The 14,865-nt window shown below is 41.6% G+C and overlaps 1 protein-coding gene across 2 annotated transcripts in view; it reads right to left on the minus strand.

Annotated features, from left to right (window-relative positions):
• ASMTL (acetylserotonin O-methyltransferase like) overlaps nucleotides 1-14,865 on the minus strand; it is a 54,840-nt gene that overhangs the window by 14,913 nt on the left and 25,062 nt on the right. For both annotated transcript variants that reach the window (XM_077815225.1, XM_077815235.1), the window contains 4 exons: nucleotides 12,649-13,075; nucleotides 8,821-8,983; nucleotides 6,421-6,605; nucleotides 465-597 (listed from right to left, as the gene is read on the minus strand). In XM_077815225.1, coding sequence (XP_077671351.1) covers nucleotides 465-597; nucleotides 6,421-6,605; nucleotides 8,821-8,983; nucleotides 12,649-13,075 — 908 coding nt within the window. The remainder of the gene's footprint in view (nucleotides 1-464; nucleotides 598-6,420; nucleotides 6,606-8,820; nucleotides 8,984-12,648; nucleotides 13,076-14,865) is intronic.

The following is a 14,865-nucleotide window of genomic DNA, read 5'->3' on the forward strand; positions in this document are numbered from 1 at the left end:
CCCATATAAGACACCTGAAAGGGCCCCGGATTTTAGAAAATGCTCTGTAAATCCTCTGTAAAGCAGGCCTCTTTAAAATGACTCAAGTTTCACACCAAAAATAGCAGCATCCAAATGTCAATAATCATTTCTGAAATCTTGACATAATTAATATGTGAAGATCACATGGCAGAGCTGGAAATGGAAGAGCTGGAAACAGAATTCCCAGTCCCAGCTACTGAACCACACTGCTTCTCCTGGGGGACCCCCCTCCCCCGTCTTAACAGCCATACTCAAAGTAAATGAACAATATTTTAAGCTAGTGTACTTCCATTTAACTTCATTTGAGCTTTTTATCAGAGCTAATAACAGCAGAAAATTTACCAGTTAGAGAGCAACAATTGTAATTTTTGATTAGATTTTCTTAAAACTATGATGTACATAAATTTCATTAACTTGCATAAAAGTCAGTGTAGTAGCAATACCTCCCAAATCACAGACAGATCTAAACTGTGAAAGATCAAAAGCTGTTGCCACATCTCTTGCTGTCAATTTGGCAATGCTGTGCATGGCAGTCATGAAACGCTGCTTTGCCTCCACACTGTGATAACTGGAATCCTTAAAAACAGAATACAAAGATTTTACTTATGCACTTAATTTATTGCGACTTAAACAACGGAAAATATGCCTATCCAAGGGTCTCGGTGCTCTACCACACCATTAACACCATAACTCAATCTATGTTGTTTGCCAGTGTTGTTGTAGCTGCATTGGTCCCAGAATATGAGAGAGACAAGATGGGTGAAGTGATATCTTTTATTGGACCAAGTTTCGTTGGTGAAAGAGACAAGCTTTCGAGTTACACAGAGCTCTTCTTCAGGTCAGGGAAACGTATGCAGAGTGTCACAGCTAAATACAAGGTGGAACAGATTGCTGATAACAGATTTCCATCACAACTTCAGCAGCCACCACCCATCCATCAAACTCTCTCTAGAACACTCCTACACCAGCATCAACTTCCTGGACACCACGATCAGCTTCAGCAATGGAACCCTACAGACAGCTACACACAAGAAACCCATGAATCACTGCACCTACCTTCACATATTTAGTAACCACCTCAAACATACCAAGAAATGGGTTATCTACAGCCAGGAACTCAGATACCACAGAATGTTCTCCGAGGAGAAAGTCGGGGATACACACCTTAGCACACTTAAAGCCACCTTCACCAAATAATGACATTCCACCAGGAAAGTAAGTTGCATCATCAAAGAGGCCACCCAAATACCCTAAGAGAACCTGCTTCAATACAGAAGTGAAAAAACCCTCTAACCACACACTCTTAGTTGTCACCTACCACCAAACACTGGAACTTGTATGGGGTATCAATTACAACCCACGCTAAACATCAGAAACAAGCTCCCCATAGACCAGTACCCACAAACTTAAAGTGGCACCAGATCCTTCCAGAACAGGTGCAAAACCTGCAGCCATACCTCCATTGCTACGATGATCAGTACCCCCACAACACGCCTTTCAACATCCATGGGTCCTATACATGCCTATCACAACATGTGGTGTACCTCATCCAGTGCACCAAATGCTCCAACAACTCCTCTGTGGGTGAAACCAGATAATCACCACGCTCTCAAATGAACCTACACAGGAAAAAGCCAAACACACCTTAACACCAGTGGGCGAAGACTTTTCACAGAAGAAATCACTCCATATCTGACTTCTCAGCCCTCATCCTCAAAAGGGACCTGCACAACACCTTGAAAACCATGAGCCTGGGAGCTTAAGTTTGTAACTTTGCTAGACCTTAAAAATCATTGTCTTAATAAGACACTGGATATATGGCTTATTACAACAGTTTGTAACCCCTCTTTTTTGTCATATGACTGCAGAGGTATTACCTGTTCACTTCACTTTGAATGGTCTCTTATAATAATCATAATAGATTGTTTAGCTTAAGTAGTTAACATCTGTTACATGTTGTATTTAGCTGTGACACGCTGAGTACCTTTCCCAGACCTGAAGAAGAGCTCTGTGCTGTTCAAAAGCTTCTCTCTTTCACTAGCTGAAGTTGTCCAATAAAAGATATTACCTCACCGAGCCAGTCTCTCTAATAACTCAGTCTAAGCAGATTTTAAATGATCAGTTCAATAGTTCAATGATCAGTTCAACTAGCCAGCCAGCCATCTACAAGTGCTTTCCACCCCTTCATCATTGCGGGAAGCATACCCTCGCCCACTCCAAAAACCTGATCAAACAAAGGTCTTTTCTAGCATGCTAGGAAGTTCACCAAATGCTGATTATTTTGGACCAAGCTCCAGAGTCCTGGAGACCTTCCAAAAAATGATCCACCAACGTCCCCCTCTTTTATAACTATGGGAATCCAGCTTGAGCACCCCTGCTGGCTGGAGCTAGGGCACTATGGCAGAGAAAGAGGCAATCCATCAGAGGATAACAAAATGCTTTCTTTAACCAGTTATACCTGTGGCATATGAATTTATACAATAATTAAGCTCCATTCAAGGAGAGTTAGTTGTCTGTTTATACTGTAAACTTATTTTGCGAGAAAGGAGTGAATCTTTGCTTCTAAATTGTTTTTGGGTTGTATTTTTCCTGCTATGTTTCCCAGTTGTTTTCACTGAATGCTGACATTTATTTATATCTATAATCCTTTGTCAGCAGGAACTTCTTAGCAGGCATTATGTAACTGGAAGTCATACAAAGAAAAGAAATGGCTTCTTAACAGATTGCTTTCCTGGGCTCCAGCAGAGCAGAGTATATTTTGGTATTAATCTATCATTTCAGAGAGGCTAACTGGCTCTGAGCGAAAGGGGGGGGGGGGGAATCCCAGAGACAGTTGAAGCGAGTGTGTCCCACCCTCTCAACTGAGAAGAGACAGAGAAAAGATGGTAGTGTAGATAGAAGTAGACTACTGATCAGGCTAGAGAAAGGCAGCTAAAGTGTGTGGAGAAAGCCCAAAAAGAGTTTGGAAAACCAGGAAGGCAGTTTGCAATTGAATTCTAGGCCATCTAAGAAGGAATATGATCTCCTTCCTGAGGCAGAGAGAAGTTTGGCTATAGCATTCCTGATTCCTTGAAGTTTAGAAAAGAGGAATTTGGGAAGACTATTATAGGGAAATGAAATAAAAATAAATAAATGCCTAGTAGATAGAGACCAGGCGAGATCGAAGTGCTAGTCTTGGCATTGCTACTGACTCATTGTGAAACCAGAACTGAGTCACTTACCCTACGCATGCCACAGTTTGTGCAACTGTAAAATGAGAATACTTACCTAAATGATGCTGACAGCATTAATTAGCTAATGCCTATAAAACGCTAAGTTTCTTGGGTGAGAGGAGATTGGCACATTTTTAAAAATCATGAACTAAGCCTCTCATCATCCCTCTAAGCACACCTACATAAATGTTACACACAGAACAAGAGTAACTGACTGATGTGCAAGCAAACAGACTCAGTCTTACCCTTCAAACATATGGGTGAAACCTGAGCAAACAGCTGGTGTTAGGATATAGATATTCAGGCCTGCCTGTAAAGGCCTGTACTTTAAGAATTTAGGTGTATTCTTATCACTTGGCTAGTTAGAGGTATAAAAGAAAGAATCAAAATCACTGACTGCCAATGTAAGGTCCTTCTCTTACTGTGACAGTCTGGGGCCCTGTTCTTAGGCTAAGGCCTTTGGCTAAGCAGCAGAGGCAGCCATAAGCTGGGAAGCGAACGGTCACATCCTCACATTCCAACCTAGTCACATTGAAAAAAGGTGCTATTGGGCTGTTAGGCACTATCAGGACAGGATTGTATGCCTATCAGCTCCAGAGAAAGGGAAGTGCCTAGAAAATGTAAAAGAAAACTTAGTTTGATAGCATCCTGTCTGGCAAGAACTCATTTATCAATACTGGGATGTGAAATCCTCACTTCTGTATTGTCTTGCCATTATAGTTCCCACTTTGCTATTGTTTGTCTGTATAATCTCTGTCTGGTTCTGTGATTGTTCCTGTCTGCTGTATAATTAATTTTGCTGGGTGTAAACTAATTAAGGTGGTGGGATATAATTGGTTACATAATCATGTTACAATATGTTAGGATTGGTTAGTTAAATTTTAGTAGAATGATTGGTTAAGGTATAGCTAAGAATATTACTATATAAATTAGGGGCAAACAGGAAGTAAGTTGGGATTCGGAAATAAGGAAAAGGAACTTGTATTTAAGCTTGCTGGAAGTTCACCCCAATAAACATCGAATTGTTTGCACCTTCGGACTTCGGGTATTGTTGCTCTCTGTTCATGTGAGAAGGACCAGGGAAGTGGGAGAGTGAAGGAATAAGCTCTCTAACAGCTGGGCTTTATCAGAGTCTGACCTTGGCACAGTGTACCAGGTGAATGTAGGAAGCACATTCCAGAGGTGAGGGCTTTTCAATGGAAATAGCTGCCCCTGGCTTCCCAATATTCAAATCTAGAGCCTGGAAATGACAGTGCATCTACTGATCTCTACTGCTGTCACAGTGCACAGGGAAGAAGTGCATTCTGATCTCCCAAGTTCATGCAAGCACCTGATTGGGTTGCTCAGTGTCTTCAAGTCAATATTCTCCCATCCAGGGCAATCCTTAGGAGGTTGGCTGAAGGCTTTGAAGAGGAAGACCACAACATAGGACTGGCTGAGGAGACTGCACAGTGTGCCTGCTTCCCACTTTTGTAGCTTTTGAGCCACTTAGAGCAAGCAGCTGTTTGTCTCCCACATTCATATGGCCCTTGCTATAGTTACGCATGACACTGTAACCTCTAGAACAGATTGCTTTAATACCTTCTGTATAGGGCTATGCCGAAAACTGCTTGGACTATACAGCCAGCAAAGAATGTATGAGCCCATTTGCTTAGCAGTGTTAACGTGTTACACCTGTTCCCAGAGACTCTGGCCCCCTATTCATTTCTAGGTTCAAATCCAGGTGTTCATTGATCGCAAGGCCCTATACATTTTAGGCCCTCGCAACCTTAGGACCCTGAGGTCTGTGGGAGTTGAGGGTGTCCAACGCCTCCCAAGAGGAGCTCAGCTCCTTGCAGAAAGAATCTCCTAGTCCCTACACTCCTCCAAACTTCTTCTACACAGACAATCCATTAGGTCCTGGACCTCTGCCACCCATTCTGCTGCATGCCCTCTGCTTTCCCATCCCCCATCAACTACAGCCCCCTTCTGTGACAGGCGCACAAAGTGCGAGAGAAAATATGCCCGGGGAGTGGCCTTTCTAGGATGTTTGTAGTGCAAAGAGAATATTGGCAAAGGGGTAAATTGTGCAGTCCTTGCAAAGCTACAAACGGCATGATACATATGACCCAAATTGTACATGAGATGGAAATAAATGAGACAAATACTTAAGAGGGAGAGTCAAGGGATGGAGAATTGTGAAAATCTTTGAATCAAAGCAAGGCAGATTTATAGACATGCTCAGATAAAGGAAGAATAAGTTTGGTGTCTAAGCAGATTCTGGTCAGGAGCAAAATTAAGCTCAGATCTTATCTCAATTCAACTATAAAAACGCTGAAATATTTTTGGTTTTCTGCTGAAATCAGTTTTGGATGACAAGCTTTCAGGAGAGATGAAGTACATACATTGTAGATATTAATTCTGGGTTTTGGTAACTGTACTGTGACATTCCAATTGCCTCAGCACCCCAGGGATCAATCCTGCACATTAAAGTCAATTTTCAGAGTAGCAGCCGTGTCAGTCTGTATTCGCAAAAAGAAAACGAGTACTTGTGGCACCTAAGAGACTAACCAATTTAGTTGAGCATAAGCTTTTGTGAGCTACAGCTCACTTCATGAGTTTTGCCATTGACTTCAATGGGAGCAGGACCTTAAAGAGTCGAATATATTAAAGAGAGTGGTCACTTTGGATGGGCTATCACCAGCAGGAGAGTGAGTTTGTGTGGGGGCAGGGGCGGAGGGTGAGAAAACCTGGATTTGTGCTGGAAATGGCCCAACTTGATGATCACTTTAGATAAGCTATTACCAGCAGGAGAGTGGGGTGGGAGGAGGTATTGTTTCATGGTCTCTGTGTATATAATGTCTTCTGTAGTTTCCACAGTATGTATCCAATGAAGTGAGCTGTAGCTCACAAAAACTCATGCTCAAATAAATTGGTTAATCTCTAAGGTGCCACAAGTACTCCTTTTCTTTTTGCGAATACAGACTAACATGGCTGTTACTCTGAAACCTGTCATTGGAATTTGAGACAGTTCTGATAGTTTATTTACATTCCTAGATTATGATAATCTGTGTGATGACATGCTCAATCTACAATTCTCATTAGTCAATTTTTCTGGGCCCTATGGTTTTTCCAACTTGATAATTATTTCCTGTTCTTCAGTGCACAAGTAGCATAAAGACAAAATAAGGACCAGAGTCCGCATTACCTGAAACAAGTCCCCTGTTTCCTTTCCAAAAGCCTGATGGGTCTGCATGGTCCCCTCTTTGACAGCAACCTCGAGGTGTGTAAAGAGATGCCAAAGGCGATCATTAGAGTGGATAATGTAGCCATGAAGTGAATATTCTCTGTCTGACACCAGATATGTGTTCGCTGAATCTGTATTACTGTAACCTTAAGGGGCAAAAAAAAAAAAAAAACCTGTTAACTAGTTTTTTGCAGTGTTGTAGCAGCAGCCATGTAACTAGTGACTAGTTTTGCTATACAAATGAGTATGATTTTCAGTTAAATGTTTGCGGTAAGATTCTCCACTGGTGTAGGATGGACAGCGCCACTGACTCTAGCAGATTTACACCAGCTGAAGACCTGCCTCTTGATCTGCAACATGTTTACTTTAAAAAAAATCAAATTACATTTGCTTTGTTCAGTCTGTACACACTGTCCAGTTGATTTGCATAGTCATATGTTACCTACATCACAGCAAGTTCAACACAAAACAGCAGTTTGCAGTTAAAATACCAAAGAATACATTTAGATGTTCTTGCTTTTCACGTTACAGATGTGACACAAACCAGAAGTTATTATTGAGAAAAGCCCACCTCCCTGCTCGTAATGTGTCTCTGATTGTGAAATGAAAAGTGCTCCCTTTTTTAAATTGGATTTTAAAAGCCAATAAGTAACGTGTAGTAGTGAATATTTATTTTATGGCAACACTCAAAGGCCCCAATCAGGATTGGAGTGTCACTGTACTGGGGGCTGTACAAGCATAGGGTATATCTACACTACAAACCTAAGATGACCTATATTAGATCGATTTACAGCCTCTGCAGTGATTTCTGCGGTGGTGCATGTCCACACTATCCTCCTTGGGTCAGTGGTGTGTATCCTCGCCAGGAGCGCTTCCATCGACCTAAGACAGGTAGTATGTGTGTGGGGAGTTGAGGGGGTGGGTTGAGGGTCCTGTCCGTCAGCTCCACTAGCAGTTCCCTGCCTGGAGAGCAGCTGCCTCACAGGCTCCCAGAAGCGGGAGAAGCCCCCCGGGGGATTCTCCCCTCCCCATGATACACTTGCCTTTGAATCTTATTCCTCTCCTTTCCCCACTGTTCTTCATTCATATGCAGTTAAGCCTCTCTCCATCTGCATTCTTCCTTAAGGGCTTTGTTCTTAACAAAAATCAGTTGTTGAGTTGCTCAAGGGTTTCCTTTGCTAGGCACCTTTTCATCATCTTTAAAAGGTTTATTATTAAGTGATGTATATCTGGGAGCTTGAAATTATGTAGTGCAGATTGAAAAGGGAAGGCTGAACTTCTTAATTGTTCCATCACCTGTTTGTATCTTAAAATATTGGCAATTATAAGCTGCAATAGTTGACTGTTGTCCAGTTTCAGTGCCACATTCTGAAAGTCTTCTCTCCGTCACATCCATGGCTACACTACAGAAATCAGTGGTTCTGCAAGAGTGTAAACTCAGAGCAAAATTTGTCCCTTGTTGTTTGACCCACACCGAGACAGCAGCAGGCAGGAGCAGAGGCAGCCAAAACAGGAACTGGGGCAAAGGGAGTGAGGGTGGCAAAATGCAACACAACCAGGGCCATCCCTCCTCCCAACATCCTCCTGGACCCATAACTGTGCAGCGGAAACCTCTCTTCCCCCATTATGGGAGCAAATGGCTTTGGAGGAAAGCTGCAGAGAGAAGCCAGCCAGACACCCCAGCTGGCAGGGGCAGAAGCAGCTACAGCAGGAATCTCTGGACATGCAGAGGATAGTTCTACATTTTGACTTGACTGTCTCTGCCCTGTGCTGATTGGGTGTTTACTCTAACATGGCCTCTCCTCCTCCCCCTCTGTAACAGTCTATTCACCTCAACTTCACTCCACACTTGCCTCTCTTCTCCTCTGCTCCATCCCCTAAGCTCCCCTTCCCTTTTCCACTGAGCTGATCCCCTCAGCAAAACGAGTCATCGGCTTGGGGAAATTTTGATTTGACTTTGATTCCCTCCTAACTAAACCTACACACCCCTCCAAAAAAGTCATGGAACATGCCATTTGCTGCCTTCACACTGCTTTTGTGTTAGACCCCTTCCCCTACACGGTCTGTCTTGTTTGTTTAGATTTCAAGCGCTTTGAGGTTACTTCTTTGTGTTTGCACAGTGCAATGGGGTCCCGATCTTCACTAGCTCGTAAGTACTATCATAATAAACAAAATTATTATTATTAATAATAATTAACAACAGTTTAATTTGCCAAGGACTAGTAATGGAAGTTTCCTGTACAGCCCCAGTGAACAGGTACAAACAGCTTAGTTTCACAATGGACAATAATACATTAGAAGTTCCTTCTTCCATCTCTCCCAGTCCCCCTACACATGAATTGTTTTACAGTAAAAAGTCACCTTGATGGGTTTTCTCCAGCAATCCAAGAGAAGCACAAGCATCGAGCAGTCTTTCTGTTCCACACACAGAGGCTTCTATCTTATTGGCAACATCCACAGGCTTCAGTATACATTTATCTTTCAGAAGATCAAACACTTTCAGTTTAGAGGCCACAAACAAAGCCTGTGTATATGAAATATGCATTAGTGAGTTAAATTAAAAATTACTACAACTAAAAAAATAACACACGTCTGTTTTAAAACAAAAGTACAAATATTCTGGAAAACTTTCTAGAGGTATGAATTAAGTTCAGAATATAGTAGTTGTGTGAAGACAAACCCATGCCAAAGAACTTAAGAATTGCTTGAGTCTGTTGAATTTTCTCCTGCAGAAAATTTCAGTTCAGCCCTGCTACTTCTGGGACAGTTTGTTCCCGGCATCAAACGAGAGATATCAGCATCTTTGCCAACAATGTTACGTGAAAAACAAAAAAATTACTGGTTAAAGCTTGAAAGAACCTGAAATGCCTACTTCAGGTTTTGTGTCTTAGACTCTTATTCATCAGGATACTTAAGCACATGACTAGCTTTAAGCATGTTTCATGAAGTCAGCGTGTGCTTAAGTATGCTTCGGAATTGAGGCCATAGAGAAAACACATCAAATCTAAGTTGATTTACCTAAGACAATAATTTGAAATTTCTTCAAAATGTACTTTTTTATTTTAATAGCTATAATTCATGCCATACTAATTTTCTAAAAACAAAACAAAAACAGAAAACCACAAGCATATGTATCTGTGTACCTTGAACACCTTAACTAAACTTATACAGTACATGCTTGTATTGGAGAAGAATTTTCATATTATGCAACATGCACCTTCATAGCTGAGATTAGGTTGCAATACTGTTCCTTCAATTAATAGTGTTTCTGAGGAATTATAAAAGTAAAAAAAAAATCAACATAGAGTGGAGAGGGAAGAAAAGAGTTGAAATTCTGTTAAAAATCAGATGGAAAAATTGCAGCTGAAATTTAGGGGCTTCCTATTCGTGATTTTTATATTTAAAATGTTTGTTATTTTGGGGGTGAAGGTGGTATATACAATTGAGACTGTCTCCAAAATGCCACAAAAATTAACATGCCTGCCTAAATTTAACAATATGATTCTTGTTTTTAATGCATGTTCCAAATCATTGCGGCATTCAAAAATGTACATTGTTTTGTAAAAAAGTTATTAGGTTTAACCAGAGAGAGGGAAGGTTCACAGCAGGTGTTTAAACAGTTTCTTTGTAGTAGTGGAAGATGATTAACAGCCAGCTCAAGGCCTCTGAGTTGCAAGTCAGGACTGAAAATTAGGTCATTGGCATAACATTAGCAAATAGAGCCAGTATTTATATTATGAGAGCACCCAACGGTCCCATTCAAGATGTGCTGGGTTCTGTACAGCCACAGAGGAACTAAACCAAACCAAATTTAACCCTGAACTTTCATTGACCTCACTGAGTGCAGGACCAAGCAAAAAGTTCCTAGACATCATTTTAATAAAGATGATTATTAGGTTTTTCTCACTTGTAGTTGATTTCAGCCTGCATTGTGAGGGCTCTGAACCTACGTAAAGGTCAAATTAAATTGAATTTAATTACAGTTTATCTTACACTTTCAGTCTTCGAAGCATTTTACAAACTAACTAGCTTCACAACATTATTGTCTCCATTTTACAGAAGGGGCAATGCAGGCAGACATAGGATGAGATTTGCCCAAGGTCACAGAGTCAGTGTCAAAATTGGGATTTGACTTTAACAATCCAATCCTGTGCCCAGTGAAGTCAACAGCAACCTCCCATTGTCTTCAGTGGGGCCAGGATTTCACCCCAGGAGTTTCTGGTTCAGAGTTTTGTGAAGAGACCACATCTCTCTCTGTTTCTAGTTAGAATACTTGGCATTTATTTCATCTTCTCTTTCTTCACTGCTGTCACCTTTTCTTTAGCTGCACTAGTCTGGCTCTGAGTAGGAAACCTGGCAGTGATTCAAAATTATCCATTTATCTGTTTCCAGGCACAGCTGACTGCTAGAGTGCACATAAATATTAGCTTCTATGTACATGTCTTCATGAAGGCCCAACACAAGCTACACGCATCTGACGAAGTGGGTATTCACCCACGAAAGCTTATGCTCCAATACGTCTGTTAGTCTAGGAGGTGCCACAGAACTCTTTGCTGCTTTTACAGATCCAGACTAATACGGCTACCCTTCTGATACAAGCTACTGCATTGTGATCATAAGCTACAGGCCTGGTTCACGCACAAGAGATTCTTAGAGTATTTCTGTGAAAAGTAGAGATAAAACACAACATCTGAGCAATCAAGAGAAGGAGGTTCTTACAGGAACCTACAATACAAATACATGGAAGGAAAAAGGATTGAGGCAGAGCACAATAGACATTACATATACATATATATAAAAAATATTTATTTTAAATGGGGGCATTTTGAAGCATTTCCTCTGCAGAAGTTAACAGGGAGCATTCACTAAAAAAAGTTACGTAGAAAGTTCAGTTTCCCTCTGAAGTGTTATTGTGCCAAACATGGAGGTTAAATTCAAATAATTACAATGAAAAAGAATTTTAATATTACTTCAAGTGCAAATCTCAACACAGATGAGTCACTATGGACATTTCCATAATATATATTTCTCTCACCATTTACATGTTGTTTTAGATAATATTTCTGATTACTATGAAATAAATGTTACTTTGTGAATGGTCTTACATCCTCTCTCAATAAATGGTACAAATACATATAATATTTTAACAGTTATGTAATCACCTCTTTCCTCTTATATACCAGTCCCTGTCCCATCCTGATCCTTGCCCCTCCTCTCTCCCACCTTTGTTCCCCCACTTTCTGAAATCAACAGGAGATACAGGTGCTCAGCACCTGTTAGGATCAGATCTGAAGTAAAATGCTCTAGTGAATTTATTCAGTGCCATTCTAGGTCTATGTTTCAGTGGGGCATTGCCACTTGCCTTAAATCTAAGGGTGCTCATTATTAAGGGCACTTCTGAAGATGTCCCTCCATGCTGCTGCCTAGGTTCCCACTAAGCTGCACGGCTGCACAGTAACCTATTAAGTGCCGCACAGGCGCTCAGGGCCAACCCTGGACCTGCCATGACCAGAAGGAGAGGCGCCCCTCTCCAGCCCAGCCCCAGACCTGGTGTGGCTGGGGGCAGAGATGGCCTGGGGGAGAGGTGGCCCTCCCGCAGCCCCAACCGAGCCCTGGCCTGGAGCTGCCAATGGAAGAGGTGCTTATTTCCCCCAGCCCAGGTGCTGCTGCGGGGAGAAAGAGCTGTGGGGAGTCACACCTCACCTCCGCATTGGTGCACATAACAAAATTTATTCTGCACATGACTGGCTGCTGCTTTGGAAGGTCATGAGGAAACATGCACAGACAGTACTGGCATCACTAAAAGGTACTTTTCAAAATGCCCTAGGCATTCTGGTGCCCTTGTTAGCCCAGTGCAGTAAATCCCCGAAGCTACTGTTGTTTTGGAGCCTCTTACTGGAAGATGCGCTGGTACTACACCCAGGGTCACTGGTGCAGCGGCTGGGAGATGCCATTCTCTTGCATAACACACACAGAATCAGAATGAACATTAGAGTAAAATAAATGCATTTGATCATTTGTTTGAATGGGGCTGTTCCCCATAGACATGCGTAGTGTTGTTGTACTGCCTTTATTGTTAGAACCTCCAGACTACACAGAAATGTTTAAAAATACAAATTTGAATTGTATTAGCTCACCAGTGCAGAGAAGATTAGATCAAGGAGCAGTATTTTTTTTTTTTTTTTTTACCTTTGAAGCTCTGAAGCCATCCATAAGTTCTACAATTTTTGATGGGAATTTAGCTGGATATTCCATCACTCCACTCTGATTTTCCACAGCCACTGTACAAACAGGCTGGATGCTACCACTGTTTACTGGAGTATGAATGGCTCCTGAGAGGGGCACTCCATTCCTCTCTAATTTGTTAGCACTTTTATGCTGCATGGGATTTGAGGAGTCACTCTCTCCATCACTGAGGTTCTCAAAAGTCTCGACGGAGGGGATAGAGTCATGCTTGACATGCTGTATAGTATGCTTGAGGGGCGGATAATACAACTCTGCTAACTTTTTGCAGAAGTGATTCAGAGGAAAGCCGACCACGTTCAGGAAGTCTCCATGAACATATTCCACTAACATTCCACCAAGGGCCTGGATTCCATAACCACCCGCTTTGTCCCTGCGGGGGGAAAAATACAGACATTTAGTTAAGACAATGGTTAAGAGTGAATATCGGGATGGAGGAAAGTGGTAACCACTTAGTACGGATTGTAAATCCAGGAGTATGAACATGTTTTATAAGAATGGAAATGGCAGAACTTTGCCTTGATTGAACTAGTGTGCTAAAGCTAAAGATGGATTAAACCGACTTGTGACGGTCCTGGTTCAACACTGCAACTTTTGAATCACAACAGTAATGCTTGCTCTTTCACTACATAACTCTAGATAATTGAGTTCAAAGGAGAAAGCCATCCTTACCCACTAGTCCATATTCAACGCTGGTGTAACTCTACAGAAATAAATGAGATCCTGGTCCAAGACTAGTGCTCTTAGGTGCTACAGTCATATAAAAATAAATAATAATTAAGAATTTGGTGCAATTATTTCATATATCCTAAATAAACTGATTTTGGAGATCCAGATTCAATAGCCACTGGGTACTGTTGCAAATTTCTTTGGATCATTATATCTTCAGACACACACGTTCAAATTCCACTGGGCCAAATGGAATTTTACCCACATGGACCAGGGTGAATTACAATTTCAATGAGATTTCAATGAGAATTGTGTACATGTCTAAGGGAAAAGTTTAACCTATTGCTTGGAACTACATTTTCTACATCACAGCCTCACAACTTTCAGATTCCAAAGCCCATAGAAGACTGAAGGTTTAAAACCATGGGGCCAGATTCTGCTAATCTTACATGGAGTACTACCCTACCCTTTGGGGTCAATGGGTAAGACTACACCCTTCCAGCCCACATCAACAAACTCAGGCTTGTGCTAGTGCTCTAAAAATAGCAGTGTAGCAAGTGCTTTGAAGTTGCAGCTCAGGCTGGAGCTTGGGCTCTGGAGCCTATGGAGATGGATGGGCTCCAAAGCCTGAGCTCCAGTCCCAGCCACAACTTCAGAGCGCTGTCTACATAGCTACTTTTAGAGAGCTAGTGTGAGCCCCGTTAGCCAAGTCTGTTAATCCATGCTGGGAGGCTCACTCCAAAAAGCTGTGTAGACATGTCCCGGGGGCCTCCAGCAGAGTAAGTTACTACTCAACAAGAGTAAGCTTGGTTGAATCTGGCCCTTAAGTCTAATCAGAATAGACTCCTTCTCACAGCCCATAACATTTGATTTCTGAATTGCCCCCACTCCTACAATCACTAGTTTCTCATTGTACCAGTACAATAGGAGAGAAATCAGATATGCCATTTTCAGTTATTACGAATTATAGCATTATGCTGGTTCCTAAATCTTGCATTTTATATGGACTTTAACAGTATATAACTGTTTTTTTTTAAAGAGACAATATTCAACAAAAATATTCCTTTTTGAAAATGTGAATGTTTGTAAAGCACTTTGAAGTCATGAGGTGCTATATGAATACTAAGTATTATTTATGTATGAATATATTAATACAAACAGATTTTTTTTTAGTAAGCAGACTAACACTCCACTAGCGTAATGCCATTCTGACTTTCACTGAGGGGACATGCATGAGCTATGTTGTGGCCACCCACAGCAAGCACATTATTTTGCTAGGGAAGATCTGATAAAAAGTCAGCACTGGAATTCAGGAGAGAACCCCTGTCAGGGTTCCTTCCCCACTCTGAACTCTAGGGTACAGATGTGGGGACCTGCATGAAAGACCCCCCTAAGCTTATTCTTACCAGCTTAGGTTAAAAACTTCCCAAGGTACAAACTTTGCCTTGTCCTTGAACAGTATGCTACCACCACCAAGCGTTTTAAACAAAGAAC

The sequence above is a fragment of the Eretmochelys imbricata genome, chromosome 1, assembly GCF_965152235.1.
Source record: "Eretmochelys imbricata isolate rEreImb1 chromosome 1, rEreImb1.hap1, whole genome shotgun sequence".
Classification (NCBI taxonomy): Eukaryota; Metazoa; Chordata; order Testudines; family Cheloniidae; genus Eretmochelys; species Eretmochelys imbricata.